At 34.1% G+C, this 15,307-nt stretch overlaps 5 protein-coding genes across 5 annotated transcripts, besides 2 other annotated features; 4 read left to right on the top strand and 1 right to left on the bottom strand.

Annotated features, from left to right (window-relative positions):
• Window positions 1-269: 269 nt before the first annotated feature.
• CMU_007870 (uncharacterized protein) lies at window positions 270-1,307 on the top strand (the record flags this gene model as incomplete). Its single annotated transcript, XM_002140609.1, has 1 exon — window positions 270-1,307. The coding sequence occupies one exon, from the start codon at window positions 270-272 to the stop codon at window positions 1,305-1,307; it is 1,038 nt and encodes a 345-aa protein (XP_002140645.1).
• Window positions 1,308-1,448: 141 nt separating this feature from the next.
• CMU_007860 (folate/biopterin transporter family protein) lies at window positions 1,449-3,074 on the top strand (the record flags this gene model as incomplete). The annotated part of the gene is made up of 5 exons (XM_002140608.1): window positions 1,449-1,716; window positions 1,784-1,813; window positions 1,884-1,957; window positions 2,035-2,112; window positions 2,178-3,074. 5 exons carry the CDS (start codon window positions 1,449-1,451, stop codon window positions 3,072-3,074), a joined length of 1,347 nt encoding a protein of 448 aa, XP_002140644.1.
• A 214-nt stretch (window positions 3,075-3,288) lies between these two features.
• CMU_007850 (oligosaccharyl transferase STT3 subunit family protein) lies at window positions 3,289-5,514 on the bottom strand (the record flags this gene model as incomplete). The annotated part of the gene is made up of 1 exon (XM_002140607.1): window positions 3,289-5,514. One exon carries the CDS (start codon window positions 5,512-5,514, stop codon window positions 3,289-3,291), a length of 2,226 nt encoding a protein of 741 aa, XP_002140643.1.
• Window positions 5,515-5,531: 17 nt separating this feature from the next.
• Window positions 5,532-5,580: a sequence feature (AT_rich).
• Window positions 5,581-5,683: 103 nt separating this feature from the next.
• On the top strand, window positions 5,684-6,532 carry CMU_007840 (uncharacterized protein; the record flags this gene model as incomplete). The annotated part of the gene is made up of 1 exon (XM_002140606.1): window positions 5,684-6,532. The coding sequence occupies one exon, from the start codon at window positions 5,684-5,686 to the stop codon at window positions 6,530-6,532; it is 849 nt and encodes a 282-aa protein (XP_002140642.1).
• Window positions 6,533-7,090: 558 nt separating this feature from the next.
• On the top strand, window positions 7,091-15,256 carry CMU_007830 (CCR4-Not complex component, Not1 domain-containing protein, conserved; the record flags this gene model as incomplete). Its single annotated transcript, XM_002140605.1, has 1 exon — window positions 7,091-15,256. The coding sequence occupies one exon, from the start codon at window positions 7,091-7,093 to the stop codon at window positions 15,254-15,256; it is 8,166 nt and encodes a 2,721-aa protein (XP_002140641.1).
• Window positions 9,338-9,361: a sequence feature (AT_rich).
• Window positions 15,257-15,307: the final 51 nt, after the last annotated feature.

Raw genomic sequence — 15,307 nt, 5'->3', positions numbered from 1 at the left:
AATAAATAGCAATAGCGCCAGTGGCTTGATTTGCCTTCCTGTGTAGGTTCTATCATAGTACAATAATGCCCATCAATAATAGACAATGTCACTTTATCAGTATTTTGGTATGACAAATATAAATAGTCAGATACTTCTAGCTATTCAAAGAACTTATAAAGATAACGCATTCTTTCTTATTCTGTACATTACAATCTTTATTATTACAACAGTCATAACTATATTGTTAATTAGATCTCTCATATTTGAATGGTGAAGCAATTTTCCAAATGAAATATAGTCAAGACCCTGTATATGGAATACGCTTAGGCCTAAGTAGGCTTCATCCAAGAAATCCACATCGCTATGATGACTTTCTCGAACTTATGAGCTTGTTTCCACCTCTAAAGAAGTATATACAAATTAAGGGCACAAAAGTTATAGCTGATTATAGTAATAAAGAATTCCTTTATGAATTGACCCGTACTCTTATGAATTTCAGGTACAATATTGACTGGAGTATATCCAGGGGATTTTTGATCCCAACAGTACCTTCACGCGCCAACTACGTTCACTATATTGCAGATTTACTAACTCCTGAACATTTCTATAACACAGAAATAATTTTAAGAGAAAGTAATAGAGATGTCAATACTATTGAAGGTGAATATTCTGAGGTATCTAAATCTATAATCCCATTAGGGCTAAAAGTTATTGGGATTGATATTGGATGCGGAGCTAATTGCATTTATCCGCTCATTTGTCATAAAACTTTTGGATGGAAAATGTTTGGGAGTGATCTTTCAAATGAAAGCATCAATATAGCATCTTCCATTGTAAAACGTAATGGATTAAGTAAGAATATTAACTTTCTATATCAAGATGACCCCACAAATATACTGTGCGGAATTCTAGATAGCTCTAGCTTACTGGATATAAATTTTACCTTTTCTATGTGCAACCCACCATTTTATTCTTCATTTAATGATTATACACATTCTACACATCCTAGTCGTCAGGGTGAAGGGAAACTATTTGAAATAATTACGACAGGTGGAGAAGGGGTTTTTATTGAAAATATGATACATCAGAGCTTGAAATTCCCTAAAAGGGTTATTTGGTATACAACACTAGTCTCGAAACTTAATAACTTAAAAAGGTGTAGAAAATTGTTGTTAGATATATCTAGACAAGGTGGTAACGAAAAGAAGCTAGAAGCTATTAGAACTATTACAATGGAACAAGGTAACCACGTTAGATGGATATTAGCATGGAGCTTTTATTCAAAGATAGATCGCATAGCTCTTCTATCCTTTATTAGGTCATAATATAAGCTTTTGTTTGTAATTTATTAAATCATTATTGCCATTACTTAGTGTATACCGCTGATAAAAGTATGTTTGCATGCATGTAATTATGCATATACGTCATTTGAAGAGCTCTTAAGATTTTTGAGAGATTTAGGTCAAATGGCGTCTATTAGTCACCAAAATGAAATTTTATCTTTACTAGATGAGGGGAGATCTCTAAAGAGCAAACTCACATTTAGCACATTATTGGAATCCCTAACTATGGCTAAATTTGTTATTTTTCTTGTTGGGTTCTCTGAGGGTCTTACTCATTTAGCTGCACTGGCTATTTATTATTTATTCAAAGATGATTTATATCTGTCACCAGCAGGAGTTTCCGCAATTTTTGCAATACCTGCACTTCCTTGGTTCTTAAAACCACTATTTGGTATGTAGTTATTGAGTTAAGGCAGGACCAGATTTAAAATTAATTTGTCTATATTTAATATCTATAGCATTTTGCAGTGATTCAGTACCTATTAAAGGTAAGTCTCAGTTATACAAAAAATAATTCCAAAAAATCTTAGATATGAAAAATTCTATTTTTAATTCTAGGTATGAGACGAAAGCCGTATCTATTAATTTTCTCAACATTGGAAATTATTGGTTTTATCATGCTTGCAACTATGGTATGTAGGTGAAAGCTCTACTAATATGAAAGCTTTGAGCATCTAATTAACTAAAATCTTTGATTTTGGTATTTTAGCCCAACACAGTCCTTGCAGCTGCTACAAGTCTATTTCTTATTTCTCTAAGTGCAGCTTTTTGCAGTAGTATAGCTGAAGTAAGTCTTGAGAGAAATGAGAAATTTTCCATACATAAAGTGTAAAAACTTTATACTGATTTCAGGCACTCGTAGTACAAACTTCAGACTCAAGTAATGGAGTTGAAACTGTCTCAGATTATTTCGGGTCTAAAGCTTTTGGTGCACTAGCTACAGCCTATTTTTCAGGATCTCTATTGGAAAGATATAGCAAACAGGATATTTTTCTCATAACATCATTTTTCCCTTTGCTAGTATTTTTTGCTAGTTTAATAATGTATGAGGAAGTTCACCCTAGAGCTACATCAGTAAAACAAAAATTACAATCTTTGATCGAATTTCTCAGGAAACCAATAATTTGGGGTCCGGCATTGTATATTATGATTTATACATCTGGTCCTGACTATGATGATGCTATGTTCTTTTATTTTACCAATAGATTGGGTTTTTCACCAACTTTCATGGGAAGCTTACGTTTGACTTATGGAATAGCTGGCATTATTGGCATTATACTATATCGTATACTTTTGAGGAAAACTCCATTCAGAGATATACTTCTATGGACTACTCTCATCTCATTACCTATATATGTAACTCCATTCCTATTGGTAACTGGGGTTAACCTAGATTTAGGTATTTCCAATAGAATATTTGCTCTCTCTGGAGGATTTCTTATAGAAGCCATTTCAGAAGTTCAGCTTCTGCCTTTATTAGTTATGACAACACAGTTATGTCCCAAAGGTCTTGAAGGATCTGTATATGCTGTTATGATGTCAATAAGGAACCTTGGTACTGGAGTTTCCAAAGTACTCTCAGCTGGATTGACATACTCACTTGGTATTACGTCTTATAACTTTTCTAATCTGGGACTATTGATATGGTTATGCGCAGTGTTCCTCCTTCTACCTTTGCTATTTCTTCACTTGGTAAGTCTTACAATCTCCCTTCTGAATATTACTTCATCAAATTGTAAATATATATAGGTGATAAATGAAGAAGAATATAAGAACCAGGAAATCGAATCACAAGCATAGCTCTATTTATAAAGGAAGTAGTCAAATTATAAAAGAAGTGTCAAATAAAAAAAAATTAATGAGAGTGATCAGAAAATATTAGCACAAGATAATAAGTGATTACTATATGATTAGTTGCATAGTCGGCTTAATTAAAGTCAGATTTTTATATTGCACGTAGTATTTATATTCTATTTGGTCTCTTCTTAACTTTATAAATACGAACAATCCAATTATCAGTAGTATAAACTTCTTCAAAATGAGATAAAGTAAAATGAGTCTTCCCAATGTTGTAGTTCCTTGCCATGTCAAATCCATCTTTCTGAACCTCAGCAAATCTGTAGTATGACAGCTTGTAGATTAATGAGTTCAGCATAGCTTTTGGAGCCTCATTACCTACAGTATAGTAACCAGACTCAGAAATATAGTCATTTTGCTGTATTTGTGGATAAACACCAGAGGCAATTCGAACCATCCACAAAAACTTGTTGATATCATCGGAAGTATACCTTGCAAATCCACCAAAGACTACAAATATATAGTCAACATCTAACTTTTCCACAATTTTGAATGCTTCTTCTTCTGGGGAAGCAAGAGCAAGTCCAACTGTCGCAATATGAGTTGTATTCCAAGTATTGTTATCTACAATAACAGTTCTATCAGCAAGTTCAGTACATTGATAACCGTAATCCCACCATGACATTATTCTCGCGTTGTATGGAGTATTTTTTCTCAGCCAATAGTAGGCTTCTCTAAAGTCATCTTGAATTAATCTAGTTCCATCCTTCAAACGATTTGAAGTAATTACAGATGGATGTGAATAGGCAACTGCAGAGCTCCAAATACTGTGGGTAACATACTTTATGCATAGTACAAAGAGAATAAAAGCAACTAAATACTTTCCAAGCCAATTACTTGATTCATTAGCACAATCTTCTTTCTGAGACTTTGAGTATTGGTTCAAAGCTAAATTTTGAACAAGAGGTGTCTCCTCTATAAGACTTGTCTTAGGTCTACCTAAGATAGCTGATAGAACAAACGACAAGCCAACAGCAGATAAACAGCAAGATGCAGGTCCTAATACAAGCATGAGGCGGATCATAACTGAAGAGAAATATACAGCAAGAACTCCATATACAGCCAGAAACATTGCTGTATCTGGGATGCAAGTTGAAAATGATCGACTGAGAGACTTATCTAAAGGGGTGTTTTTTTGACTAATATAAACAGAATATGCACATACCAGAACTCCTAAAGGAAAAAATATAGCTGTTATATGCAGGTCAAATATATATTGTGACCATGTTGTTGCTTGATGCTCTGAAACAGATGCAACAATTGGAACATGCTTAGATGCGTATGTAGGGTCAAGTAGAGTCATACTTCTTGCAGCCCAACGAGTTTTGCCAGATATTGTAAGCAAAATAAAGATGAAGCAAACAAATATAAAACTAACAATAGTTAATATTTTAATCAGGAAGTGAGTTGTTGATCTGCTCAGAAGCGCCTTGATAGAGTTGAGTAGAATAATACATGTAACTAAAAATGCCAAGCAGTGAGAAGAAAGATGTTCTGAAGACTTAATAGCACCAATGCCTACAAAAGGGATATTTAGATTCAAAATTGTACCAACCAAATAGAAAACAGTATAGACTACATAATGTTTGAAAGTAAATCTGTTGAGGAGTACCAATATTAGATTATATATTGCTATAGTATTTATTATAAAAACATAGCCTCCCCAGCTCATAGTCATATAATTATATGCAAGGGATGCTAGGAGCGAACTTAAAATACGACCATCATTAATAGCTCGCAGATATAATGCAAAGCTTATAATTAAAGCAAATATAGCAACAGCTTCATTGTCATAACTTCCAGCGACACTTCTACTCAAATATGTTGGTGATATACCAGTAAATAGTGCTGCTAACATTCCGGTTTCATTCCTTCCGTTAACCTGGTAGACCAGTAAATAGGAAGCTAAAGCAGATAGACTCGACATAATAGGTCCAGTAAATACACACACATGTCGTATACTAACTAAAATACCAAATTGGTGGGCTAAACGCCTCATAAAATCTGCTGTTAACATTAATCCTGGAAATAAGGTCTGGCCTACAGGGCGACCTAGTGGATACCAACTCCTGCTATCAAACCAATTCCAGAAGGCATAAAAACCATTGTTTGATAGATACTGGGAAGTTCTGTAATTAAAGTGGGGATCAAATTCATGTATAATAGCTTCATATCTCACTACTGCAAATAAACGCACAGCAATACAAAGACCCATTGTAAATATTACTGATAAAAATAAGAGTACTGGAGACAGACGTTTAAAGAAGTTGAAGACTGATTCATGTGTAAAGTAGTAGTCTTTTTTATTACAATCTATGTTATTTCCTTTCATTTCTTACAAGTCAAATGATAAATTTTATTATTAATTTTTTTATAAAGATTTGAAAAAAAAAAATTTCACACCTCATTTTAGTAACCATATGTCAGGTAACAGCTTAAGTAAGCGCTAAGTTTTAGTCGAAGGCTTTTTGAAAAATATTATGTGAAGCAGAACCATTCTTATGGGGACAACTTCTTCATCTCCTTCTTCTTCCTCCCTAAATCAGTCTTCATCTTCTTCACTTATAATAGCTGAAAAGGTGCAGACTCAACCTGAATCTGATAATGATAAGATACAATGTTTGCTAAAGTGGACTCATGGAGGGAATGAAGTATTTGTAGTTGGAAGCTTTAACAAATGGAATATAGATGAAAAAATAAAACTATGCCGGAATGGCCATGACCATATAATTGTTGTCGAACTTTCCAAAGATATTCATTGCTACAAATACATTGTAGATGGGGAATGGCGTTACTCATTTGATGACTGTATTGAGACCGATGATAATGGCAATGTTAACAATATAATTGACTTAAGGAATTATAGAGCACCACAATATTTTATACCAAATGAATATTATCAAATAAAGTATGCACACTATCACCAAAATATGCCTTTAGAGTATCCTGCTGATGCTCCAGCTTTACCTTTGCTACTTAAAAAGAGTAAGTGCCCTCTGGAGGTATGTAACAACCTCCATACACCATTTCACTGTATAAGCAATCACATATACTATGATTCGATGATTCAAGATATATTTGGACCATATATGGTAACTTTTTGCGTTACAAGAAGGTGGCAAGGTGCTGATAATATTCCCCATGAGACAAAGTGCTACCAAAGATATACTACTTTGCTCTATGCAACTATTCGGAATTCAGAAGCTGATTTTGATTATATTTCGACTAGTAGAAGCTATAATAGATATGATGACTACAAGGAACATATCCAACAGATAGATGGAGAAGATAAATATTATTCTGTACGAATGCGAGTTCTAACTGAGTTATTTGCATCAATTTTTTTATAGATAATAAATACTAAAATTTCGTAATAAATGAATAGATGAATATAGTTTAATTATTTTAAATAAGCATCTTTTTTAGTGCGAGACTTGGGACTTCCAAAACTTTAATTGTAACCAATAAGATACACACTTTTTCAACTAACTTGATTAAGGAAAACTTGATGTTATGTAAAGTATTTACTAATACAATGTCACAAATATCATGTGAAGTGTTTGTCAATATTCTCAAGACAAATAGTTCATTTGTTTACTACTAATCATTACATATAAAGGTGATATATATTATCAAAGGTAGCTAGTACAATTATGTGATATTAATTGTTTGTGACTAGATTGAGAATTGAGTCGTACAAATCTAGTTTAAAAATAAAGGAGGCAAAGTGCGTATTGGTACCCCCTTGAGGGGGAGACACGGGACATTTCCGAATAATGGGCTGCAGGAATATGTACAGCAAGAGGTAAAATTTTTAATGGCTACGTATATTAGTAAATTAATAAGAAATTAGTGGGGGATTTACAATATTTTTTTTTCTTCTAGTAATTGGCTGAAATTAATGCATTATGGTAGATCAAGTATCTACTGGAGGAGAGAGTGGAAGAGACAAACGTATCTGTCATATTTTAAGGGATTTGGGACCATCATGCACATACAGTATTGAATCTTTTGGAGAAGTAATACAGAGTTGGAAATTTGACACTGGAAATATAGTGAGAGAAATAGTAGATGCCATGATATATATGCTAGGACATACATCAAGTGACGGTATTGGAGACAGGAGACTATTAGATAATGAGTCAAGTAATTTTACAGCAGTTTTGCGAGCTCGATGGAATGAATTGAGTAATACTGTAGCTGATGCACAGTTTAATAATAACAGTACTTATGAATATATGAAATCAGGTTGGAATCCAAGTGTGTTTGTAGCAGGTACAAATAAGGCTGTTTCGTTATATGAGAAGAATTCCGTTGTCCCGTGGGATATTGTATTCACAGAATTTATAAAATCAGATAATAACCTACTTATAGAAGAGAATGATGGATCTTTCGAGTTATTCTGTGGTCTATATGGTTGCAGTATCAAGCATGATAGCAATAACAATAATATACAACATCACGGTTTGAATTGTATCGTCCCTTTGCGAATATTCATAAAAGAAGAATGGAAAAATATTAATGTGTTGTCAGTTTTTCTCCTCAAAATATGCAGAATGTGTTTTGAAGTAAATGATGATATGAATCATGCTAAATATCAGGATAACCCACCAAGTCAAAATTTAGATATTTCTGGAGTAAATGGTGAGCCAATATTGGACTCTAGAGATGATATCATTGTAACTTTGGATGAATCTCTTATTCATCCCTCTATTGTTGAAATATGCAACACAACCCTTTCAGAATTGATAAATGAAGGTATAGTGGGTAAACCTGATGATACTTTACAGAAATATGGTTTGTCAAAACTAGGAAATCGCTCATCTAATGGATCTTGTGGAATATGGATGTGCTTACATCTAGTTCAACTACTTATTTCTTTATGTAAAAAGCTGGAAAATGATGAGATACGTGATAAGGTGCATTATCTACTGTTTTACGAAGCACCTAAATATGCCCCTGTTGGTATTTTAGTCTCAATATCTCAAATTTATGATTGTAGTATGGAATATGCAAATATATCCGAAGAGCTGAGAATTAAGATTCAGGAACTAAATAATATTGTAATTCCAAATAGAAAGATTTCCTCATTAAGCCTAATTAGGCTTTGCCTTCCAAACATCCGCAATTTTATATTAGCACCTTTAAATAGCAATATTGCCTCAACCAATCCTTTATCTTCATCATATGACAAGGAATTCCACCTTGGTAGATATTTTGATCCAGTATTACTACTGTTATTTACTGCTGTTAATGCAAATCCTTCAAAGCATGGAAAGTGTCAATTTGTACACGATTTACTAGGGCAGATATCTTTATGTTACTGTATTGCATCAATAACTATTATGTCGAGTATATCTAAGCTTACTAGAGATACATTTTGGTCATATTGTTATGACGAATGGAGCTATCAAATCCCATTTTCGTTAAATGACGATGAGAAATGTATTGAAACTGATGAACATACAAGTAACAGTGAAAAATACCAAGCCTTTATGAAAGATTATTCTGCAGAATGTATAGACTACTTCCACTGGTGGTTTCTTACTTTAGATCTAATATTTGCAGCACTTAGTTTAGGTTCTCTTGGATCACCAGAACTATGCAAGAGTGAATGTAGTGATTCTCGCCAATCTGCTTCAGAAGTACTTTCTTACTTATTTAAATTGAGACTGAATAGCGCCCCTGATAATAGTGATACAGTTATATTTGTGGCCTGTATACTTGACTATCTACGTGCTCGTTTAGTTTATATGACATATGCATCTGCAGATTTACAGATGGTCCTGGTTAATAGACGTGCATTTCTACCAACACTACCCACTAAGTCTCCTTCTAATTTAAAAATATATGCTGCAAGAATTGTTAGGAGAAATTTGTCTCTTGGGAAACCTCAGCTACCATCTCCAACAGATTCATGGAAGTCATCCTGTGAGACTTCATCATTTGCTTATTCTTGCTGGTGCTTAAGCTCATTCTCAGTTGAAATTGCCAGAAATTCTCTTGAAGCTGAGGGTGCTGATATATTTGGATATGAGAAGGGTTCAATAGATGGGTTAATTAATGCTCTTAAAGAATTTGAAAGAATTACTGATACTCAGATAGATAGTGAATTAGCTTTAGTTTCAGCACTCCCTGCTAGAGATATAGATAAGATAAATATAAATATAAATATAAAAGATACCTCTTCAGATTATAGTGAAGATCAGGTACCTAAACAATTGTCTGGGGGCTACTTGAAAAATATTGAAGAAGTTAGCCAGATAGAGAAGTCACCAAGCTATATTTCAGAGCCATTGTCTCCAATCCCTTGCGAGGTTAATATAAATAGCTCTACTAAAGAGTTTGCTGATTGTAATTCAAGTATTGATATTGGGAGTGAAGTAAAGGAATATTTTACGAAGTGTTATACTAGACAGGTTACTGTCAATGATTTTATTACTACTATGAAGACACTTCATTTGACAGCAATCAATAGTCCTAATGAAGCTACAAAGGAGAGTAAATTGTTCAACGCAATATTACATACACTATTTGATGAGTGCAGGTCATTTCCTAAATATCCACCTATGGAATTAAGTATCACTGCTCACTTATTAGGTCGGTTGGTACATGAAGACTTGTTGATTTCTTATGGTAATGCTTTAGTATTTGTCTTAAGATGTATATTAGAGGCACTTCGAAAGGTCCCATGGACAAAAATGTTTTGCTTTGGTATCATTGCAATGGAGCAATTCATTGATCGTTTCATCCACTTCCCCCAATTTTTGTCAGCTATTTGTAATATCTCATCCTCCTTGAAACCTGTTATTGGTGAGTACATTGAATACTGTGAGGAATGTTACTTTATTTTGCCTGAAAATTTGCGCAATATACTTTATGTTGACAATGATACTCTTGAGCATTTAGGAATAAAAGAACCCACACCTCCTTCGACTATTATATCACTGTTACATCCAGAAGTGATCGCACTTGGGTTTAATAGTCCTAATACTAACTTGAATATTGACACAAGATCTAATTTCAGTTCAATAATGGATCGCAAGTTTGGGAGTCTTATTACACTAAATTTGAAGGGGAGAACTCAGCTCCCAAGTAATGTAACAATGGAACAGTTACAAGGCTTTGGGTTGGGTAGCTTGGAGAAATTAATTAATGACCCTTCTATAATTCAGACATTACAAATTCCACCTGAGCAAACTATAGAGCATATTTTTACTGTATGTAATACTTTGGCAAGCACAAATATTGATATGAAGGTTGCAGAGATAGCAGATATATTGAAGAATAATCCGCAGTATGGTCCTTGGTTTGCATTCTATTTGGTAAAAAGTAGAGCTTCTAAAGAGAAGAATAATCACTCTATATATATTAGCTTTTTACTTCGCCTAGATGCTGCTTTGCAGAAGAATGGCACTATTATTGACTCTAATTCATGCTCAAGACTTAAGATACTGCCTTCCTTAGACAATAATTCCATACAGCCAATCGTGCATAAAGGGCAAATTGGAAAGAGTGAAGGTTATATCATTGAAACGGTAACCTTGGCAAGCTATGACTGTATTAAGGCACTGCTTTGTTTTGCGAGTTTACTTAATGATGTGTCGTCGTATGTAAATGTTTTGCGAAATTTAGGATTCTGGCTAGGCCAAATAACAATTGGTCGTAATCAACCAATTATTCACAAGTATTTGAATCCAAGACAACTTGTTATAGATAGTTATTCATGTGGTTGTATTGCTTCAGTTTTACCATTTATTTGTAAAATACTGGAAAATGTCAAGAGTAGTTGTTTCAAACCTCCAAATCCTTGGACTAACAACCTGTTATATTTACTCGCTGAAGTTCATTCAGTATCTAATGCAAAATCAAATATGTTTGAGGTAGAACTACTATTTAAGCAACTTGATCTGAGCCTAATGGACTACATTGGGAAGACTGACTTTTTGAATCTTAATATTCAGAAGATACGTACTGGTGGTACTACATCTTCTACTAACGAAGATAGACCAAGAGCGGTATCAAGTAATAGTACATATCTTATCAATGGCAATCATGGAGATACAAGTTCTAATGTACATGTAAATTCTGGAAATATAAGCAATGTAACTACACAGTCTCAGATATTTCAAAGTGGAACTGCAGATTCTCAACTTGCATCAACATTCTTACCACCTGGATATTCAGGCTCACAAATGATATTACAACAGTCACAAGCCCAACATATTCCTTCATCTTCATCTGATATCCAATATTGGGCCAATAAAGTATTAATATCACCCTCAGTAGCTCTTTTCCAAATACAACCTTCTTTACGTCCTCTTGTTCCTCTAGCTTTAGATAGATCAATAAGAGAGATACTTCAAGTTGTTATACCAAGGTCAGTAAGAATTGCAGCCTTGACAACCCGTGAAGTAGTGGGTAAAGAATTTGCGTTTGAACAAGATGAAAATATATATAAGAGAGCAGCTCATTTGATGGTTGCTGCACTTTCAGGTTCTATGGCTGTTGCTGCATGCCGTGAGCCACTTAGAGTGGCTTTCACAGGTCAGTTAAGACAGGTTTTACATCCAAACCCAACTAGAGAGGGCGAGGATCATGTCTTGATTGAACAGGTAATTCAAGTCATTTGTAGTGACAATATCGATTTGGGTTGCCAAGTTGTTGAGCAGGCAGTTATAGAACGTGCTATTGAAGAAGTAGATGACATAATCTCTCCCGGAATTATAGCTAGGAGGAAAGCTCGTGAAGCAGGGCATCCATTCGTTGATATAAACTATTATGGAGGTCCTAACACACAGAATGCAGCAACTTTTTGGGCTTCTTTACCTGATTCCTTGAAGTATCGTTCGGGATCTCTAAGGCATTTACAATTATATAAGGACTTTTTACAATATACAGCCATGAGGAATATAGAACGTCGCGATAATAGTGGACTATTGCTTGATACTACAGGGAACCAGCAGCCAACTCAATCTGTAAACAATGTCTCAATATCTACTGTAGGTACAAATTCAAATGTAAGTGACTTGTATAGTCAACATCAGTCACAGCAAATGAACTCATCTTCAGTTGTGAGCAGTGCACATGGTAATCAATATTTGCAGCATGAATCATTAAGTGGAACTAATTCAAACAATTCTTTATCATCTCCGATAGTTCAACCACCAGAACCGGTGAGAGTTCCTTTAGTTTATGAATTAGCATATCAACCTTTGATGATGAGGATAGAAGAATGCCTTGGTCAGATTAAAGATATAATTCGTGAAATTGCACTATATCCTCCTATAATAGCGAAGCAAAATTCAACTGTGCCAGTTTCGAATACTTTGAGTGCCAGTGGTATTTCAGTAAACATTACAGAACCTATAAAGTACTCACTTCCACTTGGTTCAAATATAGTTTCAGTTCATTTACCAACTACAGCTCATATAGTACTCTCTATCCTGGTTTCTTTACCTTCTGATCATAATATCTTCTATTTATGCCGGATCTTATTTGTTATAGGCTCATCAATTTCTCATAGAGAAGATGCACTTATTGGAATGGCTCAGAAGTTATTTAAAACTTTATTTGATGCTGGAGCAGCTTTTCAACAGAGTATTACTGGTGTAGTACCATCTAGTCGTTATATAACTGCATCTTTAGGATGTGATGCAGCACTTATACATATTGAAGTATTTCTTACATTATGTCACCAATTGTCACTTTACAATCATGAATTTTGGCTCAAGCTCCGAAAGGAAGCCACGGGTTGGTTTATTTATACTATTGAAGATCCTAAGTATTCTATTGACATAGTTGTTGGTGCATTAAGATATGATCTCGTACCACTTGATGAATTTGACATTTCACTTTCTAGTTTATTGGATAATGCACTCACTTCATTGTCTGACTCTAACTCAGCCCCTGGCTATCACAGTCATAGAGGAATGCGCGTTGTTGAATTTGTATTAAAGCTTTTCTATAGAAGTCTAGAGGATTGGCATTTTCCAATATTCCAGAAACTACCTATTACAACTCAGATAGTAATAAATCGCCTTGCTGCAAATAGCAATACTATTTTGCAAAGTAGTAATATTTCATCGATTCCTGTTATATTACCAGGATCTTCTCTCAAGCCACATCCTATAACTGTAACCTTAGGAGATCTCAGGCTTCGAGTTGAGTCATCATTATTGGCATTTACTGCCAGCAAACATAATAAGTGTATTAATGATTATTGGATAGGTGGTGTAGTTCCTACAATCTTAACTTTTCAGAATATTATTCAGAGAAATACTGACCTAATATTGACACCGCACTATGCGGCTATTCCATATCCTATTTCACCCTCTTTTGACGTTATAAAAGGAGTAAATACTATTTTTGATGAATGGATTTTGCTATTAAGAATTACTGTTTTCAATGGATGTGGTGCAACTGAACGTAATAATCCTTATCGAAATCTATTTTTGCAGCGACTTTCTAGGCAAGGATTATTAAGAATGGATGATACTACTGAGAAGTTTTTCACAGTATGTACTGAGAGAGCTATTACTTTAAGTTTAAATAGTGGGTTACAAAAAGGAAATTCTGATGACTTACCTTTAGCAGAATTGACTGTGAAACCGAATATGGATCCTTTTCCGCTAGATGCACTTGTAAGGCTAATAACAACTATGGCTAGATATATTGATCCACAACAAATGACAGCTGTTGTAATAACACACAAATTTTTATCGATATTAGTAAGAATAATACATCGTGATGCTGAAAACACCAACTTTAATCAGCGACCATATTATCGTATTTTTTATTCACTCCTTGAAGAGTATGATACTATTGGTTTTAATACTGAATTGATCCATTTCACTTGTATGCTGAGTATTATTCATAATTTGCAATATCTCAATCCTAATAGAGTTCCAAGTTTTGTATACGCTTGGGTACAGATCATATCAAATAATCGTTTGTTCCCTTACTTACTGCGTCACATTAAAGGTTGGCAACCATACCATGCACTACTACTTCAATTATTTATTTTTATTTCTCCATATTTACGTAATGTTCAGTTGGAAACCAGTATTAAAAGCATATATGGTGCTCTTTTAAGAATTCTTCTTGTACTATTACATGACTTTCCTGAATTCCTTTGCGACTACAGTTGTAGTTTTTGTGATACTCTTCCAAGTAATTGTATCCAAATCCGTAATTTAATTCTGTCATCATTCCCACGAAATATGAAGCTACCTGACCCATTTTTACCTACTCTCAAGATAGAAAATTTACCTGAAATGAAGATGGTACCAAGGATGATGGCTAATTATGGAGTATATATTTTGTACAAAGGTATTAAATTTGACATAGACAAATACTGGATTTCTAGAGATATTACAATACTATCTGTTATATTGAGTAAGTTGAAGTTACTGAAGGAGGATGCGCTTAGATTTGGAAGTAAATATTCCTTACCAGTGATAACGGGTTTGTTACTTTATGTTGGGATATATCTCCCAAATGGAGTCACCACAAACAGCAACAGTGATAACAATAGCACTATTTCTAGTAACAATGTGAATAATATCAATAGAAAGGTCAATGAATCTATTGAGCAAACAACTAGTAATGTAGGAGCTTCAATTATAGAGGATCAAACTCAACAATCTCTAGAAATATTTGAGACAGTAAGCAACCCATCTCTGAGTATTTTTCTATTTTTATGTAAAACTCTCGATATGGAAGGTAGATTTGTCTTTGTATCAGCTATCGCAAACTTCCTGGGATATCCAAACTCACATACATACTACTTTAGTAGCTTGCTATTATGGCTATTTGCTAAGTGCAATGATTCCATATTACAGGAACAAATTACCCGTGTGTTACTGGAAAGGTTGATTGTTCATCGTCCTCATCCTTGGGGGTTACTAATAACATTCATTGAATTAATTAAAAATCCTAAATATTCTTTTTGGAGCTGTTCATTTGTACATCTGGCACCAGAGGTTGAGAAGTTATTTCAATCTGTGGCTCAGACCTGCCTTGGACAAAATCCTATGAAATTTAACTCAACTAACTCTCCAAATGCTTCATAATTCCTTAAAAACTCCTCATTATTGGAACTTAAGTCTTTTGTGTTTTATTAA

The sequence above is a fragment of the Cryptosporidium muris genome, genomic scaffold, assembly GCF_000006515.1.
Source record: "Cryptosporidium muris RN66 scf_1106632373431 genomic scaffold, whole genome shotgun sequence".
NCBI lineage: Eukaryota > Apicomplexa > Conoidasida > Eucoccidiorida > Cryptosporidiidae > Cryptosporidium > Cryptosporidium muris.
Note: the sequence above shows the minus strand (reverse complement) of the source record. Positions and strands in the feature narration are given on the sequence as shown.